At 41.2% G+C, this 20,050-nt stretch overlaps 2 protein-coding genes across 9 annotated transcripts in view; one reads left to right on the top strand and one right to left on the bottom strand.

The window, feature by feature from the left end:
- Positions 1 to 17,290, bottom strand: part of LOC128873192 (beta-arrestin-2-like) — a 40,248-nt gene extending 22,958 nt beyond the window's left edge. For 3 of the 6 annotated variants that reach the window (XM_054116572.1, XM_054116569.1, XM_054116573.1), the window contains exon 1: positions 13,916 to 14,098. In XM_054116572.1, the coding sequence (XP_053972547.1) occupies positions 13,916 to 13,975 (60 nt within the window). In that variant the 5' untranslated portion in view covers positions 13,976 to 14,098. Of the gene's footprint in view, positions 1 to 4,297; positions 4,402 to 13,915; positions 14,099 to 14,161; positions 14,262 to 17,029 lie in introns of those variants that run through there. The other 3 variants (XM_054116568.1, XM_054116570.1, XM_054116571.1) reach the window with 3 other exon arrangements.
- Positions 17,291 to 17,766: 476 nt separating this feature from the next.
- On the top strand, positions 17,767 to 20,040 carry LOC128873274 (protein FAM8A1). Of its 3 annotated transcripts, none has more exons than XM_054116728.1 (6): positions 17,767 to 17,922; positions 18,309 to 18,514; positions 18,620 to 18,766; positions 19,023 to 19,143; positions 19,216 to 19,330; positions 19,389 to 20,040. In XM_054116728.1, exons 2-6 carry the CDS (start codon positions 18,313 to 18,315, stop codon positions 19,725 to 19,727), a joined length of 924 nt encoding a protein of 307 aa, XP_053972703.1. In that variant the 5' UTR covers positions 17,767 to 17,922; positions 18,309 to 18,312; the 3' UTR covers positions 19,728 to 20,040. The 3 variants fall into 3 exon arrangements, with proteins under 3 accessions (XP_053972703.1, XP_053972704.1, XP_053972705.1); XM_054116729.1 differs by lacking the exon at positions 17,767 to 17,922 and adding an exon at positions 17,923 to 18,064; XM_054116730.1 differs by lacking the exon at positions 17,767 to 17,922 and adding an exon at positions 17,956 to 18,083.
- Positions 20,041 to 20,050: the final 10 nt, after the last annotated feature.

The raw sequence follows: 20,050 nt of genomic DNA, 5'->3' as shown, positions 1-20,050 counted from the left end.
GAATCCCCGCCAATGATAATATGAAAATTCATTCGTAGCGGATATCAGCGAATGGAATATTCATACGAAAACTATACAGAGACCAGATTTTCATTGAAAAAGGTTGAACGGAATTGGCGCGGAAAGAAATTTTCACTGACGCGCGTAAAGAGCATAAATTTGCTTGCGAAATTCTCGAAACACGTTTCGCAACGGGCGAATTTTAATCCTGGAGATTAAATCGACGGGCGTTGTATTTGTTATTCCCTTCGTTGTATTCGTTTAATCTGCGAAAACTCGCGGAATCTCGGAATCGATAGCTCATCGATCGATCGCCGATAAATAAAAATCCGAAGCCCGCGTTGTAAACATATCTATATATTCACGAGACGCGTCATCCAACGGTAATACTCCGATTTTTATGATATTTTGCATGCAGGACCATCGACAAATATTGTGCACTTTTTTTTTTTATCGACGGCTACTCGTGTTCAAAAAATAAAATCCTTAAAGTCGAAGATGAGATATAGCTGTGCCTTTTTACGCGTAGCTATATTCTCGATGCAATGCTTCTGCTATTATTTATTTTATTTTCATAACGAAAGAATCTTTCTGCACCCATTTTAACCGTGTTTAATTTACATACATTATTTTCTGACCAGTGCGTGATCGTTTAACCTGTTACGATTTTCAGTGAGGGCGACTGTACGCAGTTCTGACGATCCTCATTATTCTCGCTGAACTTTGGCCGAGTTTCGTGTCCGTCGATATTTAGGTGCAGAATTTCCCAAGCCGCGTAATGCAATTGTTTGCCGCTGTCGTCGGACAACAATTGCGAAAAACCATCTCGTTTCGCGAGATCTGGTTATATCCTCGAGCAAACAGAATTTAATGAGAAATAGAAATACACCGTCTTGTTCGTTTTCGCAAATTAATTGGAGCTGCGCTGAGATAATGTTCTGAGGCAAATGGTTGAATCTGCAATCGAATGCTACTCGTGGAACGAAACAATTTATTCAGGCATCCACTCATCGATCACCTTGTTTATATTTTTTCTTTTTTTTTTGGCTCGCGCAATCAAAGTTCAGTTTCAATATTTGTTTTTTATATTTACTGCCGGTACGCGCTCAAAGTCGAGCATACGCAATTAAACGCGACGATGTATAGTTTACGTTCGCCAGTTATGAAATGGAATAACAAGAAAGTACCCCCGCGACAAACGAATCAGTCGAGTTATAGAATGAATTAAGCATTTCGGGCGTATTGGAATATTAATCTTCTAAAGGGGCGAGTTTTATTATACAGAAACGTTATTTTCCTGAGACTGTGACGTTCGCTCGAGAGGTTTTACGAGCTGGGTAATTTGGAAAACAATTAACGACTCATAAACGCATTCGTTGCCCGATACATTCCGTTTCCATTCGAGATAAATCAAATTTCAATGGGGTAGTTAATGGATCGACTAAACATTCGAATAACGTTTGTATTTCAGCTCCATTAAAATTCTTGAAGTTAAGTGAAATAATTACGTTACGGTTTCGCGATTGTCAAATAAGAATTAAAGCGTGCAAATGACGCCTAATTTTCGCTTTCCTTCCTTAACAAACGCGCGGGTGAATTATTTAAACGCGACAACCGCGAAAAGGAAACGCCGTGATTTTATCGCGGCACGGTTTGCGTACGGCTGAATTATTAATTCTGTTAATTGCACCTACCTATGTGGTAATTTCGATTCCGCCGATAAAGCGTTTCCGATTCCACGCGAGAAAAACGCGCAGCGTTTATCGTCCAAAACGCAGTTAAAATTTCCTTCTTCCGCTGCAGAGGAAATTGGTTGCATTATTAATGCTCAGGAAACTCCCTTAAAAACGGATTTCCGCGGTACTTTCAATTTAAAATTGCAAATCAAAGACGGGGGAAAGAGCGTCCCGCCTTTCCCTTTTATTTTCACTCCTGGCGTTTCTTGATCCGTATTCCACCAATCCGATTACGGCCAACTTGTAAATTGAACTTCTACAAACTCAGTTAAGCGTTCGACAAAATTTCAACGTTCCGTTATTCACCGCCACGAGGCATCAATTATACTTACAGTTCCATTAATGAGGTAAGTGCATCTAATTTCGACGCTAATGGACAGCTTCGGTTTACTTCATTAATATGATAGCTACCATTCTGCTGAAAGCACTATGGCTTTTGTTGTTAGTAAACTATACACTTTGAATTTTAGTGACTCATTACTTTAGACATGCTTCTATTCAAACAATGCCAAAACCGAAGGAATTTTGTTGTGCTTAAAACGACGAATGATAATTTCTCTGCGTAACTTCTTCTAGTCGTTAATTAATCCGACCTGCTATCCTTCATACTGTTTCCATAGCTACCTGCCACTAATTGCAACGAAAACCATTCTCAGAGGCGCGTTCATCGAAAACCTATCAACGATCTGCCAATCGCGTCACGCGCCAAAATGGGTCATTGTACGATCGCCCTTTTAATCTTCAACGACACATTGGCAGCCATAACGAATTCCAAAGAGAACTTTTCCTCGCTTTAAAGGTTACCATCGCTGGTACTCGCATGAAAAGACGAGCACGTGGCGCAGCGTACGAACTTCCATGCAGTCCAATCGCTTTAGATTCGGTCATCGGTCATCAATTTCTTGATGTATAAGACTTTGAAAATTTTAAACATACCAATCTTCTGTACTCAATTTCTCGACTCACATCGGCTACAATTTTATTTTCTAGCAATCGAGTGTTTCACAGAATTTTCGAAAATGGGTAGACACGTCCCGTATTGCAAAGCTTGTGATAAATACTGGAAATTTATGTCTCCATTTATCCTTAACAAGGTCCCCTGATGGAGCGGAACTTTCTTTCCATAACGTCCTGTGTATTTTATCCTGGAGTGACCGAGACTAATGGTTCGTAGCGAGTTTCGTTTAAAAACTTTCATAGTTAGTCGCTAATCAGCCTTTTCCCACGGCTGTCCCTACGCACGCGGCCCCCCGGGAGCGAATTTCTAACTTTTCTCGTTAGAAATTCGTTTGCAGGCCCCTGATAACCCAGAAACAGTTACCGAGTTGCACTGCCTTGGCTGTACGCAAGGTTGCACGCTATCGTTGGATCGATCGCAGAGGCAAACGCTGAAAGTGCCCCGGATGTATAGCGTTGGACTGTTGCGGTTATTCTTGTGGGTTTCGCCATTAGCCTCTACACACTTTCGATAAAGGCCAGCCTGTTTTTGGATTCGATAAACTCTCCAAACATCGAAACACAGCGCGGCCCGATAAACACCGTCTATGTTTTTGAATAGCAGCAATGAATAGTGAAATTGGGTCATAAATATTCAGCGACTAAAATAATTATGACGTACGGTGCATCGTATTTCTGGTACGTAAATCAAATACATACAACAATCTGTATACATTATTTCTTTAAAAAAATACTTGCTGTGCCACACATGCACCAAAATAAACTTTTCGCTGGTTAAAGTAAATACGATTCCTATAGAAAGGAATCGATAGCGTGGACTTGGACGTGTGTTCTTAACGACACTGTATATCTATTTAAATTATTTATGTATGGCCATAAAACATGTGGTACTTCGTATTCACTTGCACTTGTTGTTCAAAGAAAACTACGCACGTGTTTTGCATAAATCGATCTTCTTGTCTTTCCGTGTATAAGGATATCAAGGACCATTGAAAACGTAATCCATACTTGACGACATATTTCTTGTGCATTTGATCGCCGTTTAAACGGAACTGTTCATTATTTTAACATAAATCGATTCTCCTTGTCATTTTGCATATAAAAGTATTAAGGTAGGCCACTGAAACGTCACGCATACTTAGATAATTCATACCTTACGTTAGGTAATTACTTCTGAAAGAGCTGAATTGGTATAACTTTTGTACATTATGGTAGACGAAGAACTTCGTAACCTCATTACTGCAGTTTCTCACAATTCTGACAAGGGCTCACCGATTTCCATTTACGCAGACACTCGGTGATGTGTTAGTAGGAAAAGGAAGGTTTCCAACTTCTCCTTGCGTTATCCAGCGATTCATCGAAGTGACCTCAAAATTTTATTCGAATAATAAATTATACGTCTTTACATTACGTTTCCATTGGCAACACCTTCATACTTTTACTTCCAACAGACTCGATGCGTAATTTCATTTAAATAAAAAAACCAACTAGCAAATAATCACAATAATTTTGTTCAATCAATTTTTTTATATAAACATATTAATTTCTCGAGTCAAAACAAACACGCTACCGAGCAACGTTGACGATCAGAACGATTCACGTACAGAGAATAAATTCGTGGCTCCTCTCTTCGAGGCGCGGGAACGCTAAACGAGTTCGCGAGTGAAAATTTTAATAGACGACCGAAAATAACTCGACATAACGAGCTGGTATTCCAGCCGCGGCGTGGTTGACGTTCAAATCCGTGGTTAAGATTCCTGGAAGTATTCCCACTATGAATACAACAAGCACCTCTGCGTGCGTCACGAAGAAAGCGCGCGAGATACAGCGGAATTTAATCACGTGTTCGTGGACCATGTGACGAATGACGCCGCGCCAATCGCGGTGCGAAAACACTTTTCGACCGTAATTACGAAGCTACAGTGGTAAATGGAGCTTGCGTGTCCACTACCTTCCTTTTCCCAGTATTTATCGTTCTAACTCCTGAATTGGCATCACCTTTATTTCATTCAAAAACGTTAAAAATAATTCGAAGCTTCTTACTTCTATTATCATAGTTACCGAATATAATCCCTTGGAAAGCGTCTTTTCCCATTTTTTATTTTATTCGTCATTTACCCCATCTGTGTCGCGCTACCCGTAATTAAAATTTACTTTAAGGAGAATAAGAGACCTTCCAAAATGATTCTTGATTTTCTGAAAACCCCAGTCATGTTACTGAGACAAAGCAACAATGATTCGACCGTTTCGATTATAGAACGATCCCCGTGAATATAATTTTTCCCAGGAGCGATCGCTGGGAGCCGATTTCTGTGTCACGATCACGAACAATCCGGATGTGTGCGGTGGTACGATATGTTCGTCAGTCATCGAATACCTACTGATCCAAGGACGGTCGGTTAGCACAGCCAGAGAGGTCCTTGATCGGTTTCGCAATGATCCAACGATATCCGCGAAAGCGAATTCGTGCATCAGGATGCAATCGTGAGAATAAGTATATTCTCCAGAAAATATATCCCCGTAGTATTGTGTTTCCCGACTCGTGCAAACACTGCACCGTTCTTTTCCCGTGCGAAGAAGAAATTAGGTTAATTAATGCGATCTCGTGATTCGGCCGTGAAGCTTATACCGCGACCCAAGTCCCTATTACGACCGGCGGAGTATCTAGGGGATGGAAAGGTGCAATTCTCTATTAATATTCATTTTTTTAACCATTTAAATATCTTTATGTTAATTTATTTCAATTTAATTCAGTTTAGTTCACTTGAGCGTGTTTCAGAAATTTGAACCATTTATATCCGAACGAAAAATATTCTGTTGGATATGAAAAAAACGATACGAAGTATTTGTACCGTTAACTTTAACTTGTACTCGTCTTGTTAAATTTCTGACCGCGTCCCTACACACGACCTGCAAAACATAACGCACGCATGGGCCCGTATGAGAAGAACCGTATGAAAAATCGAGAGCTTTTTTCCACCGAGACAGTTTTTCCCCTTGCTGATATATTTCCATTGCAAATAAGAGGCACTGGTCGAGTCACGAAAGATTTTTCCGGTCTCCCGTGTTAACCGGGGAAACTGGAGCGAGCAATATTGATAAAAGCACAGGGCTATATTTCACGACGTTGCTACGGAGGAACATTAACGACGAGGTTCAGCGATGAAATAAAATACTCCGTTATTAAGTCGTGTACGCTGTTCCAAAGTCCCTCGGTATACTAGACACGCCTTCGTATTTACGCAACGTAATAGATACGGTGGCACCTCGCTTAAAGATAGAATTCTAGACATAAATAAAGATCGAATAATCCCCACCATCTATCTTTCTCCAACTCGAACAAACATTCATCCAAAACTTCGATTACTTACAGCGAGTTGACATTGCCTTTCCGTTGGAGTCTAAACATACCTCGCGTTACTTTTAAAAATGATCTGAACAGGGTCGCGTTTCAACTCGTTGATAATCTGGATGAATCATACTGGATGAATATGAGAAGCGACGAGTACGATTTCGTTTCAGTTAGCCAGGGACAAACGATTTCAGTTACACGGGGACCGCGGGTGGCCATAAAGCTTAAGAGCTGTAGTTTTAATCAAGCACGAATGGCATTCATAAGATTCCACGTAAGAAAAGAACGGTGGAAAAGTTTCCGCGCGTGAAAAAATATTCCACGGATATTACGTTGTTCTTTGCCGGGGGGTCGTAAACTTTTAATGAAAGGGGGATCTCCGTCGCGATTCGAAAGAAACGACGGGATGACTTCCATTCTACCTACGGATTCCACGGGGGAAACCAACGAGATCTCGCCATCATCGCGTTTTACGAGTATTCTATTATACTCCACGTTTGAAGAACGGAAGCTTAGCCGAATTTTCTGGATCGAGGTTAATTTGGAGACTTTTTACTTCCCCTCATTAGGTTCCAGTGGATTAATTGCATCGCGAATGATACTATAGAAAGTGTAATATAGAAAATGATGATATAGAAAACCTGTAAATAAAGAGGCTCCCCTCAAATGATGTAAAACGTGATTTCATAAGAGGCTTTAAAAATTGAAGAGTTACATCGACTCCAAATCAACTGGCTGCTCAGGGTCACTCGGAGGCTCTCCCTTCTCCTTTTCATTCCCACTCCACCTCCTAGCTAGTAATTCAATTCCGCCGAGGCATCATTTCGTATTTTTCTGTTCTCTCCCAAGCGTATAGCTCGAAAGAATAATTTCATCTTAATGAATTGCGCCTCCTTTCACGATCTTCCGGCGCCGACGAGTCTTCCGGTCAGATTGACGATGGACTCTCGGTCTACCGACTCCTTGAATAAGGCACGTCGGCCAAGGAAACGCAAACCGTGGACTGACGCAGAGGAAGACAAACGAGCCGTGGTCGAAGCAGTGGCGCGAAAATTTCCGTTTAAATCGAGGAAAAATGTGAAGTCTCAGACGGTTATCTTTGTTTACCTTTTCCGGGGCTGCGAGTGGCAAGGAAAAGCGACGAGGAGCTGTTTGTAACAGGTTGTTACGCTGATAAACAGAGCTGGGAGTCTTTCGTTCTGTCTTCCTTTGATGGTCTGTGTCCGACGCTTCTCTCGCAGTGACACAAATTATCGGATTCCATTATAATGGACTCTTAAATTTCAATAACGAGGGTCAACGTTTTATTTATCGCTACGTTTCGATTCTTGGCTTTGAATACGAAACCATAGATAACTCAGATTATGGAGGTTTGATACATACTAATTTTAATTTAGTATGTATTTGTGAATCGAATCTCGTGGAAATAGTTACAAAATCTGGGCGATACGTAGCTCGATATCGAAACAATCAACTCGAGCCTCAATTAAGATTCAGATAAAAATAATTTGAACATCGATTTACGCATCAGCAACTCCATTGAGGTCGAGAATGTTCGTAGCGTCCGTTGGGATACATTCACTCAACAAGTTTCAAACATTTTACGCGAATTCAATGGGCACTGATAAGGAACGCTTGCTCGTTGGTTATTAGTATTGACAAAGTGGAATAGTTACGTGGACTTCGTTGGACGTTCGGAAGAGTAATGGCAGGGCTCGTTCCGCGAAATAAAGGCACAAATTGATTCAATTAATAAAGCTGAGCGACAAAATCGCCATCCCCGGAGGTTGTGCTCTTTCTTCGTGTGCGCGTCAATTCGCAACGGTGAATCTTCTTAATAGATTTCCGAGAATGAATAGGAGGTAATCCGGGGAAAAATTAATTTGCGCTTTCTCGACTATCACGTTGCAGTGGTAAAATAAAACGATGGTCGTTTCAATCTTTTTCCTCCAAAGAAACTTGGAAGATTTAGCGCGTTCTGCTCGCAGCGTAAAAATGCCTATTGAATTATACGACGTTTAATAATATCGATAATATTCGCAAAATTGATAAGGTCGCGCCGCGAAAACCTGTTCAATCCAATATTTTTGTTTGTCATCAGCGCGGTCAGCCTTCGGTTCAATTTGCATTTCCCTCGACCTCGATTTCATCTGCATTTTAATAGCGCACTATGGTTTTCAGACCCCGGGGCGATCGAACTACAAAGAATTTTACCCTTGTCGAATCTGGGTGACCAAAACGAACAAATAAAATGTTATAAATATTCATGGCTGTTCTGCGATACCGTTGAAAAAATATAGAGGACAGTATGGAAAGACGTAAAATCTGAACAAAAATATCTTTTATTTTGAATTTAACTTTGCATATAGTAGTAAAAAAGTGCGGAGTCAATTGACCTTTTCTTTTTTCATGTTGTCCCCTCGGGGATGGTCGTGGCAACAAACTGAGCGATCGATCAAAGTTTACCTATTTATAATTCATTCTATTATTATACATGAAATACGATGTACAATCGAATAAATTATGAATATATGCACATAATCGTATACAAATCCCAAATCGATATTAACAAAGCAAAATACGAGTGTAGTTTGTACCGTGAAAGAGTAACGATCGTTTTCCGAGTAAATTGTTCGAGACAAACAAAGTCCAGCGTCGATTCAACTCGTATCGAGAATAAAGCTGGCCCGATCGGACCATGATACAGTTGGGGCTGAATAAGCAATTCATAAATCGACGAATCCGCGATCGATCCTGGCTCTATCTGCGGATTGCACGGTCCGCAACGTCATGAAACATATTCCAGCCAATAAATGAGCGTTATCTCGCAACCGAGCGTCTTCGAACCGCGGCACGATAAGGAAACCTGCCTCGTTATCTGTCCCAGTTTACGACGTTCCGTGGTGTTCCACCGTGGAACCGTGAGCATGCGCGCTCCGGATCCACCAGCATCCCCTTTCGAGGATCCTCGAAAACAAACAACAACCCCGCGAGGCTGGAATCGCTCTCCAACGACTCAATCTGGCCAACCATCGAGACAAATGACTGTGATTGCGGCAGAGCTGTCGATCGTATCGCGATGTAGCTCGATATTTTTCGTTTCCTTTCGACCTAAATTCTCCTTCGTCTCAACCCTCGCGCAACTTATTCTTGTAATTAATTTATGAAGTACACAATTAAGCGCGAGGAATGTGATTAACCGATGTTTTTTTTTTTTATTCTACACAAAAGGGGGCGCGTACGGGGGTATAAATAATTTATTAAACAGAATTATATATAGGATACAAAGCATAACATTTTCTGAAATAACACAAACGCGTACGTGTACGAATCGAAACCGCAATTCGATATTGTCACACCTGGTTAATTTTACGAAATATATTGTACAGAGGTTTTTCGTGTGAGCGCGCGCTATAAATGCATGAAATCCGTAGCATAATGATCGGAGATGCCACGGGGGCATCGATCGCGGAGGGGTAATTGATTAAGTAATCCGTGAAGCGGGAACGCTTTCTTCGTTGTCCGTAGCGTTCTCAAATTCGCTCCTCTTTGCTGGAATTTTAAATCGATAGAGATCTCTAATCCCCTTTGCCGCGGTGTTTCCACCGATTGCTTCGAGCTAATCGGCCGCTTTCCACCGTTTGCTAACCGTTTCCTCCATATTTATTTCTACGGAAAGTTTTGTAATTTCGCAGCGTTCTCAGGCATCACGGGGTCGAATGAAAATTTCACATCAAAGGGATCGCAGACACGATTCCAGGGAACAGAGAAAGAGAGAGAGGGATTAAACATTAAGAGAGAACGACTTTGTGAATTCCGGGAAGTGATTTCCCAGGGTTTTTCAGACCTCGCTGAATGAAAGCTGCGTTTCAAAGAGAACGCACAGGTGATTCACGGAAAGGGAAAAGAATATTAGACTCCTACTCCGCGTTCTCTTTGGTAATTCGGTCGAATCAGATCGTCCTACGTATTTTATCATCGAACATGAATTTTTTTCGTCAGCCGTTGGTGTACTCCGTAACGTTCAATTTATAATATTGGAAGCTTCCGCGTATAAAGAAATTAATCAATTATCCAGCATACTCGACGAAATATCGAGAAATTCATATGAAATATGTGATATTCAAATCTGACGATATTTGATTGCGTTTCGCTTTTGCAAATCCTAAAAATTCGTGAAATACGAATGAAAAGAATGAAACCGAATCTGGTATTTCGACTGTAATTTCAAATCCCATCGTCGCTGTTTTGTTTTCCCAGAAATTCATAAGGTTAACGTTGAAAACTGAATATTTTGAAACGATTGAACGAGTATAATAAAACTGAATAGAATATTGCTCCGTTCAAATATCAAATGATGCACGAATTTCATTTCACAGTGTAAATTAATATTCTTCGTGGACGAACAGTGCAAAATACGCTGTCGAAAGGCGCTCGAAGGGAAGACGAACCTAATTGCGGCGGCTAGGGTTTTTGTTCTGAGCGACTGGCATTCCAGAAATGCCCATCAATTAACGAATGAATCACACGCTTCGCGATGCAGATCGCCGTTCACGTGTCTGCGGAACAGTATGTACGTATGTATCTCGAAATCGACGCGTCTCGAAGGATATACGGATCGTCGATTACGCGTACAATGAATTCTCGAAGCTATTGTTCGATCACTGATAGAATCAAGGACGGGCTGTATCGAGGAGTACTCGCAACAGAGCTGTATTTGATTTTGTATCCTGAGAGAAAGGTGCGATTTTTATTTGAAAAATTGAATAGAATGCTAAATTTCGTAGTAAACTTCACATCAAATTTGATTCCAACTCTTATCAGCGCTTGATTATTTACGCACGCGTTGAGCGAGTGAGAGGCATACTGTTGAATCAAAATGGCAAGAATCGTGCTTCCGAAGATAAAGTAAAATAGATATCAGTTTTATCTCTGTCAATGGCATATCGAACAAATAACATTACAGAGTGTGTATTAAATAATTTTCTACCAAGGCGTTGGTTCTTGTTCGTGTTAAAAAAATGTTGGTTGGAAACAATTTTAGTTAGAAATTGACTATCGATTTTCTGCGTATCCTATTTGCTCATAAATTGTTTCAAACGCACATTTCCTGGACGAAGAGAGCCGACATTTCCTTCAACATCGAAATACACGTGCTGAACCAATAATCTCCAAAATAACGAAGAGCCTCCAAGTGGGGCCACGGAGGGTGAATGGGTTAAATTCAGACATGTCTGTAGTTTACAAATAAGTTCTTTATCGCGTCTTACGTAACACTGAATGCGTTTCGCTGGTCACGCTGATCAGCTAACGTGAATGATTATTTTGGTACGGTTACGCGTATTTTCAGCGCGAATTTAATTAAGGCGGAATTAGTTCGCGGATTCCTCGGGGAAAACTTGCTCACGCTATTCGGTGATCATGCGCCGAAAATAACATTTTCTGGTATGAAACTTGCAACGATATTGTGCCCCCTTTGAGCGTTTCGAAGGTAATTTCCCGTCAAACGCGGAGAGCAAACGTCGGATGGTAGTACCCAGAGAAACGCAATTTTCGAACTGGGCTTATCTTGTTCGCGCAGCTGCAATATGCGAAAAGACGTCTCCTCTATGCATTAAAATGGAAATTTTCCCGCGCCGTTTTATTGATCGTAAACCGGAAGAAAATACGTCTCCGCGCTTTCACGCAATAGGGGCCCCTTTACGAGAAAGCTAAAATGTTTGTACGAAAATCTATACTAGTCCCACTGATGCACTCGAAATGTCGAACGACAATTTCCAGCACAAAACCTTCTATACTACAACGTTTTAAAATTCAAAGGGCTTTGAGCCATAGACCCACGTGCCGTAAATTTAATAAATTTTCAAACGTCTACACCCAAACTACCTCCACGCCTTTTATTAAATTCCCATTCACCGAGCAACGAATAAAAAGGCGCTCATATTTTATTCGTAGCTCGAACTTTTTAATCCAGCGAAGAATTTTCCCCATCTGTGCCTCCAGCTGAACGCCATCTACGTAAACACGTGCAACGAGCGAACACACGCGTCGAATCGTCGGCCACTTTTCCAAATTCTGACGCGTACAAATTGTGGGAATAAGCGCGTGGCTGTGGTACCCGCGAACAAATCCGCCTAGAACCGCCGCGCACAATAATCCCAAGATGAATAATTCCACGGAAGCCGAGAGAAATTGGAGCTGAATTTCTGTTTCTAAATAAGAATTTATCCGACGCAATTTATCGAGAGAACTCGCCTGACGAGGCTCGACTGTGCCGTCGCGATTCACCAGCATGGAATTTCAATGGAATCCGTTTATGGCGAGCTGCCGTTTGCGAAATTGCGCCGCGGCGATTCGCGGAAATACCTCCCCCTTTCGGACCGACACCCTCCATCGCGACTTGCCCAACTTTCCGATTGATATCGAATTGGAAAACGGGGAACGGCGATATCTACGGGTGCGTTCGCCAGCTGGAGTTAGGATACTTGGAAATTTGAGTGGCACTAGGCGTTCCGTCGACGGAGAACAAAAGCTCTCTCCATTTTCACCTGGCTCGCTTTCTTCGAGCGACGCGCAGATATCGCGACAATACGAATGTAGTTCGCCGCTTTCGAATTGTCCATTAAAGATGGAGCGATGGTAAAATTGTATTTTGCCTTTGGAAATCTTTTCAGGGTCTATTCACAATCAAGAGAGCGTGACAAAAATTCACAATACTCTCGATTCCTTTACTAAAGTATCGCAAAAACATGAATGTCAGAGTTATAGACATTCTCTGTACCATTTCTTACCTCTTTTATTTATCAAACGTAATGAACAATGGATTCTCCTTTTAGGTGCGCCGATGGAATCGATCACGTGCCACGGGGCCTATTTATGTCGAAATTGACGGGAACGACGACGAATGGATATCAAGTACGGAATTCCCGGAATTTCTGTTAGAAAAGGCCGAACCCGTGGCTTCCCTTTGTTACTCGAAACGCGAAACAAACGCGGCTACCATGAGACGCGATTGCATCGAGGGAATGCTCAACGGAGAACCAGAATTCCCTCTCCGATTATTGCGAGGCGACCCGGTGCATTGCTTGCAACCTACGTTTCCCTGGGTCGTGCCACCGCCACGGGAAGCTACGACACTTTATTTGATTACTGTAATCTGATAAAATATCACGGAAAAATTTTGATCGCTCGACTTCTGCGGCAGGTGTCTGCGCCGAGCGACAAATACCATTTCCTACGATCATTGAATTGCTTCGTGTCTGGCAGAATTTTCCAGCGATGAAAATTGTTGAATTAATTACAATGTGCTAACAGACTTCGACGTGCTTTCAAACAAATGAATCAGCTCGCGCGAAGACAAGCTATGTTAACTTCGCAAAAATCGTTGTCGCCTTAGTGCACCTAGAAAGTCTTGTAATGGCGTGCATTCTTGACTACCAGTGGTGTCTCGTACCATAGTAGACGGGTGTACGTAGCCTGTATATTTCCCCAAAGCAAAATACGTAATTCGCGATGCGATTTAAAACCACCTAGAGTCGCGACGATTCCACGATCGGCGCGAGTAAATTACAGATGAACAATTAATTATCATCGGACGCTGGTGCAGCGCGTCTGTTTACAAGTCGGACGGAACGATGGAAATATTAATTCGCGATGCGATCGAACAGATATGGGAACCGTCGCTCGTCCTCCCTGGCAATTATTAATAATCGATGATCGAAAATAACTGCCGATACGCGACAGAGAGCTCGGTTGCACGGGGGCCAACGTTTCGTCCGTGTGTAACGAACGTGATTGAATTCGAAATGCAATAAATGACCCAAGTGCGAATAGTAATAACGATAAAATATAAAATCTATCGGTTGCTTACGGTAATTTGTTTGAGGTAAAATTTTATCGAAGCAACAAAGTCATTCCTGCCATTATCCATGTTTCTTTAGCTCGAGCAACAGCTTGGGGAATTGAAGCGCGCCTGACCGAACTCCAAAGCGGTGCTGCATGCGTATCGATGTCCCAGTCGCTGTGTTTCGCAACCAAAAATTAGATCAAACTAATGTTTCGGTATTAAAAACGCAGTGCAAACATCACGGATAATTTTTCGGAGCTTTTAACTCACTGTGTCGTCGTAATAAAAATTTTTTCGAGTAAACTCCTTTGGGACTAAACAGAGCAGTAAATCATGACGGATCAAGCGAGTCGTGACTCGAGTTATCGCGTAGAGTTTTGCGACTAATCGGTATCTATTTATGTTTGAACGCGCAAACGGGATTAGAAGACGCGTAATCTCGATAACACTGCCGGTGTAATACGATGACGGGGCAATCTGCGTTATCACGGGGTATCCCCACTCCCTCTGACCGGTTAAAGTAAACGGAAATGCAGCTACCATCGGGGAATAAACAGAATTATTGCGGAACATAGAGTAAAAATAATAAGATTTTTTCTTTCGAGATTTAAAAATACAGTTCTATATTTTTTTTTTTGTGACGAGATTCCTCGAGAAAGATTAGCTTCTCCAGGATCGTCGATTGCGTCACTGCCAAGCTCGTATTGTCGATAATGATAATGTAGAAACAAAGGCAACCAACGCAGCGGCGTTTCGCAACGTGGCCATCGAAATATCGACGAGGCGACGGAACCGGAAACGTTTCGCGTGTAGAGTCGCATTTAATTCGTCCCGGCAGAATTAGTATGCGACGCGGTGTACGACGGCGTTTCGTTGTCGTTACGTCCGCGTTCGACCACGTCAAATTAAGGGAACGAAGTAGCCGTCCGAGAGAAAAACCACGCAAGAAGCACGCACCGACACGCACACACGTGCGTATCCTGGCTCCCACGGTGCTCGGCCATTTTCCCATGGATTTCGTGCAACCGGTTCCGAAAACGTACCGAGGCGCCTTTAACGCGTGAATGGGACTGCGCGCGGATCGTGGCCATTCACCTTCACCGATTTGGCCAAAGGCCTAGGCTTTTATTCGTATTCGTTCTACCGTGAGCACGTTTTTCACGTTGCTATTCGTCTTGTCCTCTTCATTTTTTTCTTCTGCTCTCCACGCGTGGGACATTTCTTGCTGGACGGTGTTTCGGTGGCCAAAAACGGATCGATCCATTGGTCAGAGTCTCTACATTCGTTTCGACTGGGGATTGATTCGAGCGATCGGTAATCGGTAATACTTTGGTTCAAGTAGCGACTTCCCTTGAAAATATGACGCATCCACGGTTCGTCGCACGTCGAATACATGTGTCGATCTCGATTGTACGCAACCTTTTTGTTCTTCCCTCGGCGAGCACGTGAATCATGAATTACTTTTCTATAATTGTGCTTGGATCGATTGTGGGGTACATCAATGGACGCGCTTAAACTATTATAACAGTTTCGGACAGAGTTGGATTAAAATTTTGCGAACCCCTATGCGATGGGTACCATTACATTGTTTCTTTTTTTTTTTATTGTTGTAGCTCGTTACAAATACATACACCGGACAATAGAACCCTGATTGTTCAGGCTAAAGAATCTTTAGAGTTCTACTTTTCGTAGTTTTGTAACCTTAAGTATTTTGCTGAAAGAAATAATGAAAAGATCAAGACCAAAAGGCTTGGAACAGTTAGCCTTTTGTCCCTTGGTATCTTTATTTTCCTCAGTGCTCTTTTCGAAGAAAATTCATCTCCTTTGGAATGAGTCGTGCCGCGACGCGTCTCATGCCCAAAACCAACTAAAATGGTGGAACGTTTTCATGAGACATGTTCAAATCCTGAGACATCTCTCGTAAGCTTGTATGGCGATTTTTCGTCACCGTTTCCTTCACTTTATCGATATGTTCATCTGTTGAAGATGTTGACGGTCGGCCAGAACGAAGCAAATCTTCAATCACCTCACTACCTTCTTAGAAACCTTTGTACTCGTATACTCGTGTTTTCAATAAAGTTGACTCGCAGTAGTCTTTAAACAAATTCTTTGTTGGATATTATTATCCGTTTTAAAAATCGCGAAGCACACTTGGCGTCGACTAACGAAACAAATAGCTGTAGACAAACTAGTTAACTTACGACGTCAAAACTCTACGTGATAAATAGTTATATTGTAATCAATTTCCAGCAAAAAATTCTTTTTAAACGAACAATTCTCGGTACTTATTTCGTATTCTTGGTCGTTTCAAGGGTAATCATTTTTCCTTCAAAGAGGTTAAGTTTGCACAAACGTCATTGTAATCAACTTCCAGCAAAAAATTCTGTTTAAACGAACAATTAACAAAGAGGTTAAGTTTGCACAAACGTCACAATAACAGAAATAAAAGGAAACACGAAAAATTGAAGGGACAAAGCTCGATGGGATGACTATTCTTAATAAACAATTTGGGGTACTCCGATTTGACATTCTCAAACGTGTGCTCGCAACGCGACAAGTAGTCGAGAAAGCAAGACACGCGAAGGATGTTTTGAAAGCTGACAAATACTTAACCTAAATTTTCGTATCGCAACGTAGAGTTCGATGTTTGACACCGTACTTGTAGATCTCGCTTACGACTCGCCGTCGGCGAAATTCGCGATTGTCAGGCTGGGCGCACATTGAGCCCAGGATGAATTGGAGCGCAACGTTTTGTAAACAATTGTAAATCGTCGCGACAATGCGCGTTGTAATTATGACTGGGTTGGCACAATGTGCGGCTAGCCTCCGTTTCGCGGCAATTGAAAACAAACACCGCGTTAGGCGATTGTTTACAAGTGACGGCGAAAGAGGGAGATTCGATTTTTGAGCGGAACGCATCGCCCGTGTTCCCGGAATTCGAGCGCGACATTCCATCGTGAATTGACGCGTGCAAACGAGGGAACACAGTGACTGTACAATTTTCGCGTGTAAAAAGCGCAAAGGAGCACGCGCTGTTTTTTTTCCAGGTACCTCGTGGCACGATCGTTCGAAGTTTGATGGCACTCGTGAAAGCACGAGCAACGAAAACGTCGAACGAACAGTGTAATAAGATCTTACCTAATGTTTTCTGGCGTCGTGGCCCACACCCTATTCAAGAATTAGAGCAAACTGTCACTCGTGACGCCCACGGACGCGCACAGGTACTTGCCGCGAACACGCCGGTTCACGACACTCGTCGCTTTGCTCGTATTTATTTCGTAAACGCGAAAAGTACAAAGGAGCGACTCGTCAGAAACGTACACTGACTGTGATTACTGCGCGAATGCCCACCGAGTACGTCATGTCCTGAGAAGGTAGCGCCACAATGCGAACTGCCGCCTCTTGGTTAGGAAACGCTATAGTACGTCCCATCGGGCGACGAAACTGGATGAAAACAGAGCTTGTTCCCATTGGCGCTTCTCATTGGCGCTTCTCATTGGCGCCATGGCGCTTACCCAGGAACGTATCGCGATCGCAAAAAATCATAATATTACCAAATTATCCTCGACGTATTTCATTCCATAAACACAGAACACACGTAATCTTGAACGCGATCACAATTTTCAGAAACACTACACTATACTAGTACACTTTCAGAAACATCGAAAACACTTTGAATAATTTTCTTCGGTAAGACTTATTTTTACAAGGTTTCCTCTTCATTCTTCATTCTTCATTGTGAAACATTACTTGGAAGAGTTTGTGTGGATTCATAAAATAGTTACATGCCATATCTCTCTGCTTTAGTCACGTGGTTTTGTTTACATCCACTTGTTTCGTGGAACGTGCTATAGGCACTAGGGCTTTTTGTTATGGCTTCTCAGTATAGCCAGTAAGCAGTAATTTTTTGTTTACGTTCGAATCTTTCCTTATCGTGCGTACTACGTGTTTCGAGTCGAAGTTCATGATCGAGCGAGTCTGTATTTTTCCTGGTTAAATTCGTCTCGCGTTTTAAACGCTGAAGAAAATCGGTGCGTCTATCGGTGATTCCTTAGTGTAGTATACACTAAGTGTACGAGTTATAAACTTTTTCAAAGGGCTAGTCCGTGCTGTAAAAAAGAATTGAGCAAAATTTCAAGCTCAATGATTTAAATGACTATTCTAACAGTGGATGTCAGTGTTTGCCAATAATGTAGTAATTCCAAATATCATTTTAAACATTCTGTGATAATATAATAATGTTGGATTTAACTCTGTTGCGTTCTACTTAACAATACGATAACCTAGTTACTGTTCATTGTTTGAAAGATATATCTTACCCAGCTTTGCTACCATCTAATAAAAATGCTCTTTAAAAATAGAAATTCTATATCAACAAGTTCACAATATTTACATTTTGCAAAATGTTCAAAAACAGAAAAATGGCGGATGACAAAAATGAGGACACAACAGAGGATAAATCCAGGGAAAATAAAGACCAGCCGAAAATGACAGCTGCAGAAGAACGTACGGAATATTTTAAAGAACTAGAGAAATGGCTATATGAAGCATACGCTTGGCAGAGTGTGGCTGCAATGTTTCCATATTATTTAATGTCTGGTCAAATAGTAAATCCAGCATCTGGTACGATTATAACACTACCTTTTGTGAACTACATGTAATTTATAAATGGTTCACAATATATTCTTGATCGTAACAAAATTATTCTATAAAATAGAATAATTATAGGTGTTCCACCATTCCTACCTCAAACACCAAACGTAGCAAGTACACAAAGATTAATAATTGGCACAAATGATCAACAGAATGACCCACTAAGACAAAGAAGGGCTCAAGACCCTATAGGACCTCCATTCCAACCTCCTGGAGCTGAAGGTAGAAGGTCATAACGATAACTCCTGACTTCATCACATTCCAACAGAGGTTCAGCTAGTACTATATGTGCTTATGATACAAAAATACTGCATTTTATATAATTATCTTTCTGGTACAGAATTACTTTATATATGTCCTTTAATAGTGATACTATTGTTTTCTAAATACAGTATTTTTGAAACGTACATTTTTCATCATTATCATTTGGTGTAAGGCTAATGGTATATATTGAAATTTGAGGAAAGAATTCTTTCAGGTCTTGAATATCGTATACCACCAATATGGAAACGATTTGCAGCAGAGTTTATAGATTTGACAATGTTTTTTCTATTGAAGTTTTCTATTGTTTTCGTCGCCATTGATGTTTTTGATTTCATGTATGTAAATTCTGTAGACTATATGTTTCTGCTTTTTGCATTTATCTACATTCCCATTCTATTTCTTTTCAGAGATATAGATGATTTGCGAATGAACTTGCGAATTGATTATAAAATGGCTTTAGACATGACGTACGGAATGTTAGTGTTGGAATTGATTAATCGTGTGATAGTGTGCATCCTCGAGGTAAGCACAGTATTGTTCAAATTTGTCTAAATATTACCTTAATCGAGAAATCTTTTAGGCAATCTGGCTACAGTATGGTGTAAATGGACGTGTGGGTGGTGCAACACCTGGAAAATCTATGATGGGTTTGCGAGTCATACAGTGTCGCAACGTCACACCCGTCGATAGACCTAACGATCCCGACGTCGTGCTTGTGTCGCCAGGAACAGACTTAGGATTACCGCTTGCGCTTGGGCGATCTATAGTGAAAAATATGATCTTAACATTTTTATTCCCCGTATGTTTTGGTCTATTTTTCTTTAGATTTAACAGAACTGTTTACGATTTACTTTGTGACTCTATTGTGGTTGAAGACCCTCACAGAAACTTAAATAATAACAGACTCCATCAGCAGTAAATGTACGTTCCAAAAGAATCAGAGAAACATAAAATATATCTAACTTGTATATGCTGTATGTGTGTGAGGGCAAATGTAATATGTACATAAATGTATAAACCAAACATAGCAACGTCGCGAAGTATTTTTCTAAGGTGAAAGATGATTTGTATGTGTACTAATAATGTAATAATGTAAAAGAGTATGTAAAATCTTGAAAACAAATATTTACAAGCTATTTAAGGAGGGACACTTGCTTTAATATCTGCACAAAGTGTACAGATTTCAACTACCGCAGTTACTAATAAAATATTTTATAATTTAGTCTCAAGAAGGATCTTAAT

The sequence above is a fragment of the Hylaeus volcanicus genome, chromosome 3, assembly GCF_026283585.1.
Source record: "Hylaeus volcanicus isolate JK05 chromosome 3, UHH_iyHylVolc1.0_haploid, whole genome shotgun sequence".
Taxonomy (NCBI): domain Eukaryota; kingdom Metazoa; phylum Arthropoda; class Insecta; order Hymenoptera; family Colletidae; genus Hylaeus; species Hylaeus volcanicus.
Note: the sequence above shows the minus strand (reverse complement) of the source record. Positions and strands in the feature narration are given on the sequence as shown.

Bases quoted from the DNA above. Each gene is read 5' to 3' on its own strand.
- LOC128873274 (XM_054116728.1), top strand. From the start codon at position 18,313: ATGGCGGATGACAAAAATGAGGACACAACAGAGGATAAATCCAGGGAA. The intron at 18,515-18,619 runs GTACGATTATAA...GAATAATTATAG, and splicing joins AATAGTAAATCCAGCATCTG to GTGTTCCACCATTCCTACCT. The intron at 19,331-19,388 runs GTAAGCACAGTA...GAAATCTTTTAG, and splicing joins TGATAGTGTGCATCCTCGAG to GCAATCTGGCTACAGTATGG.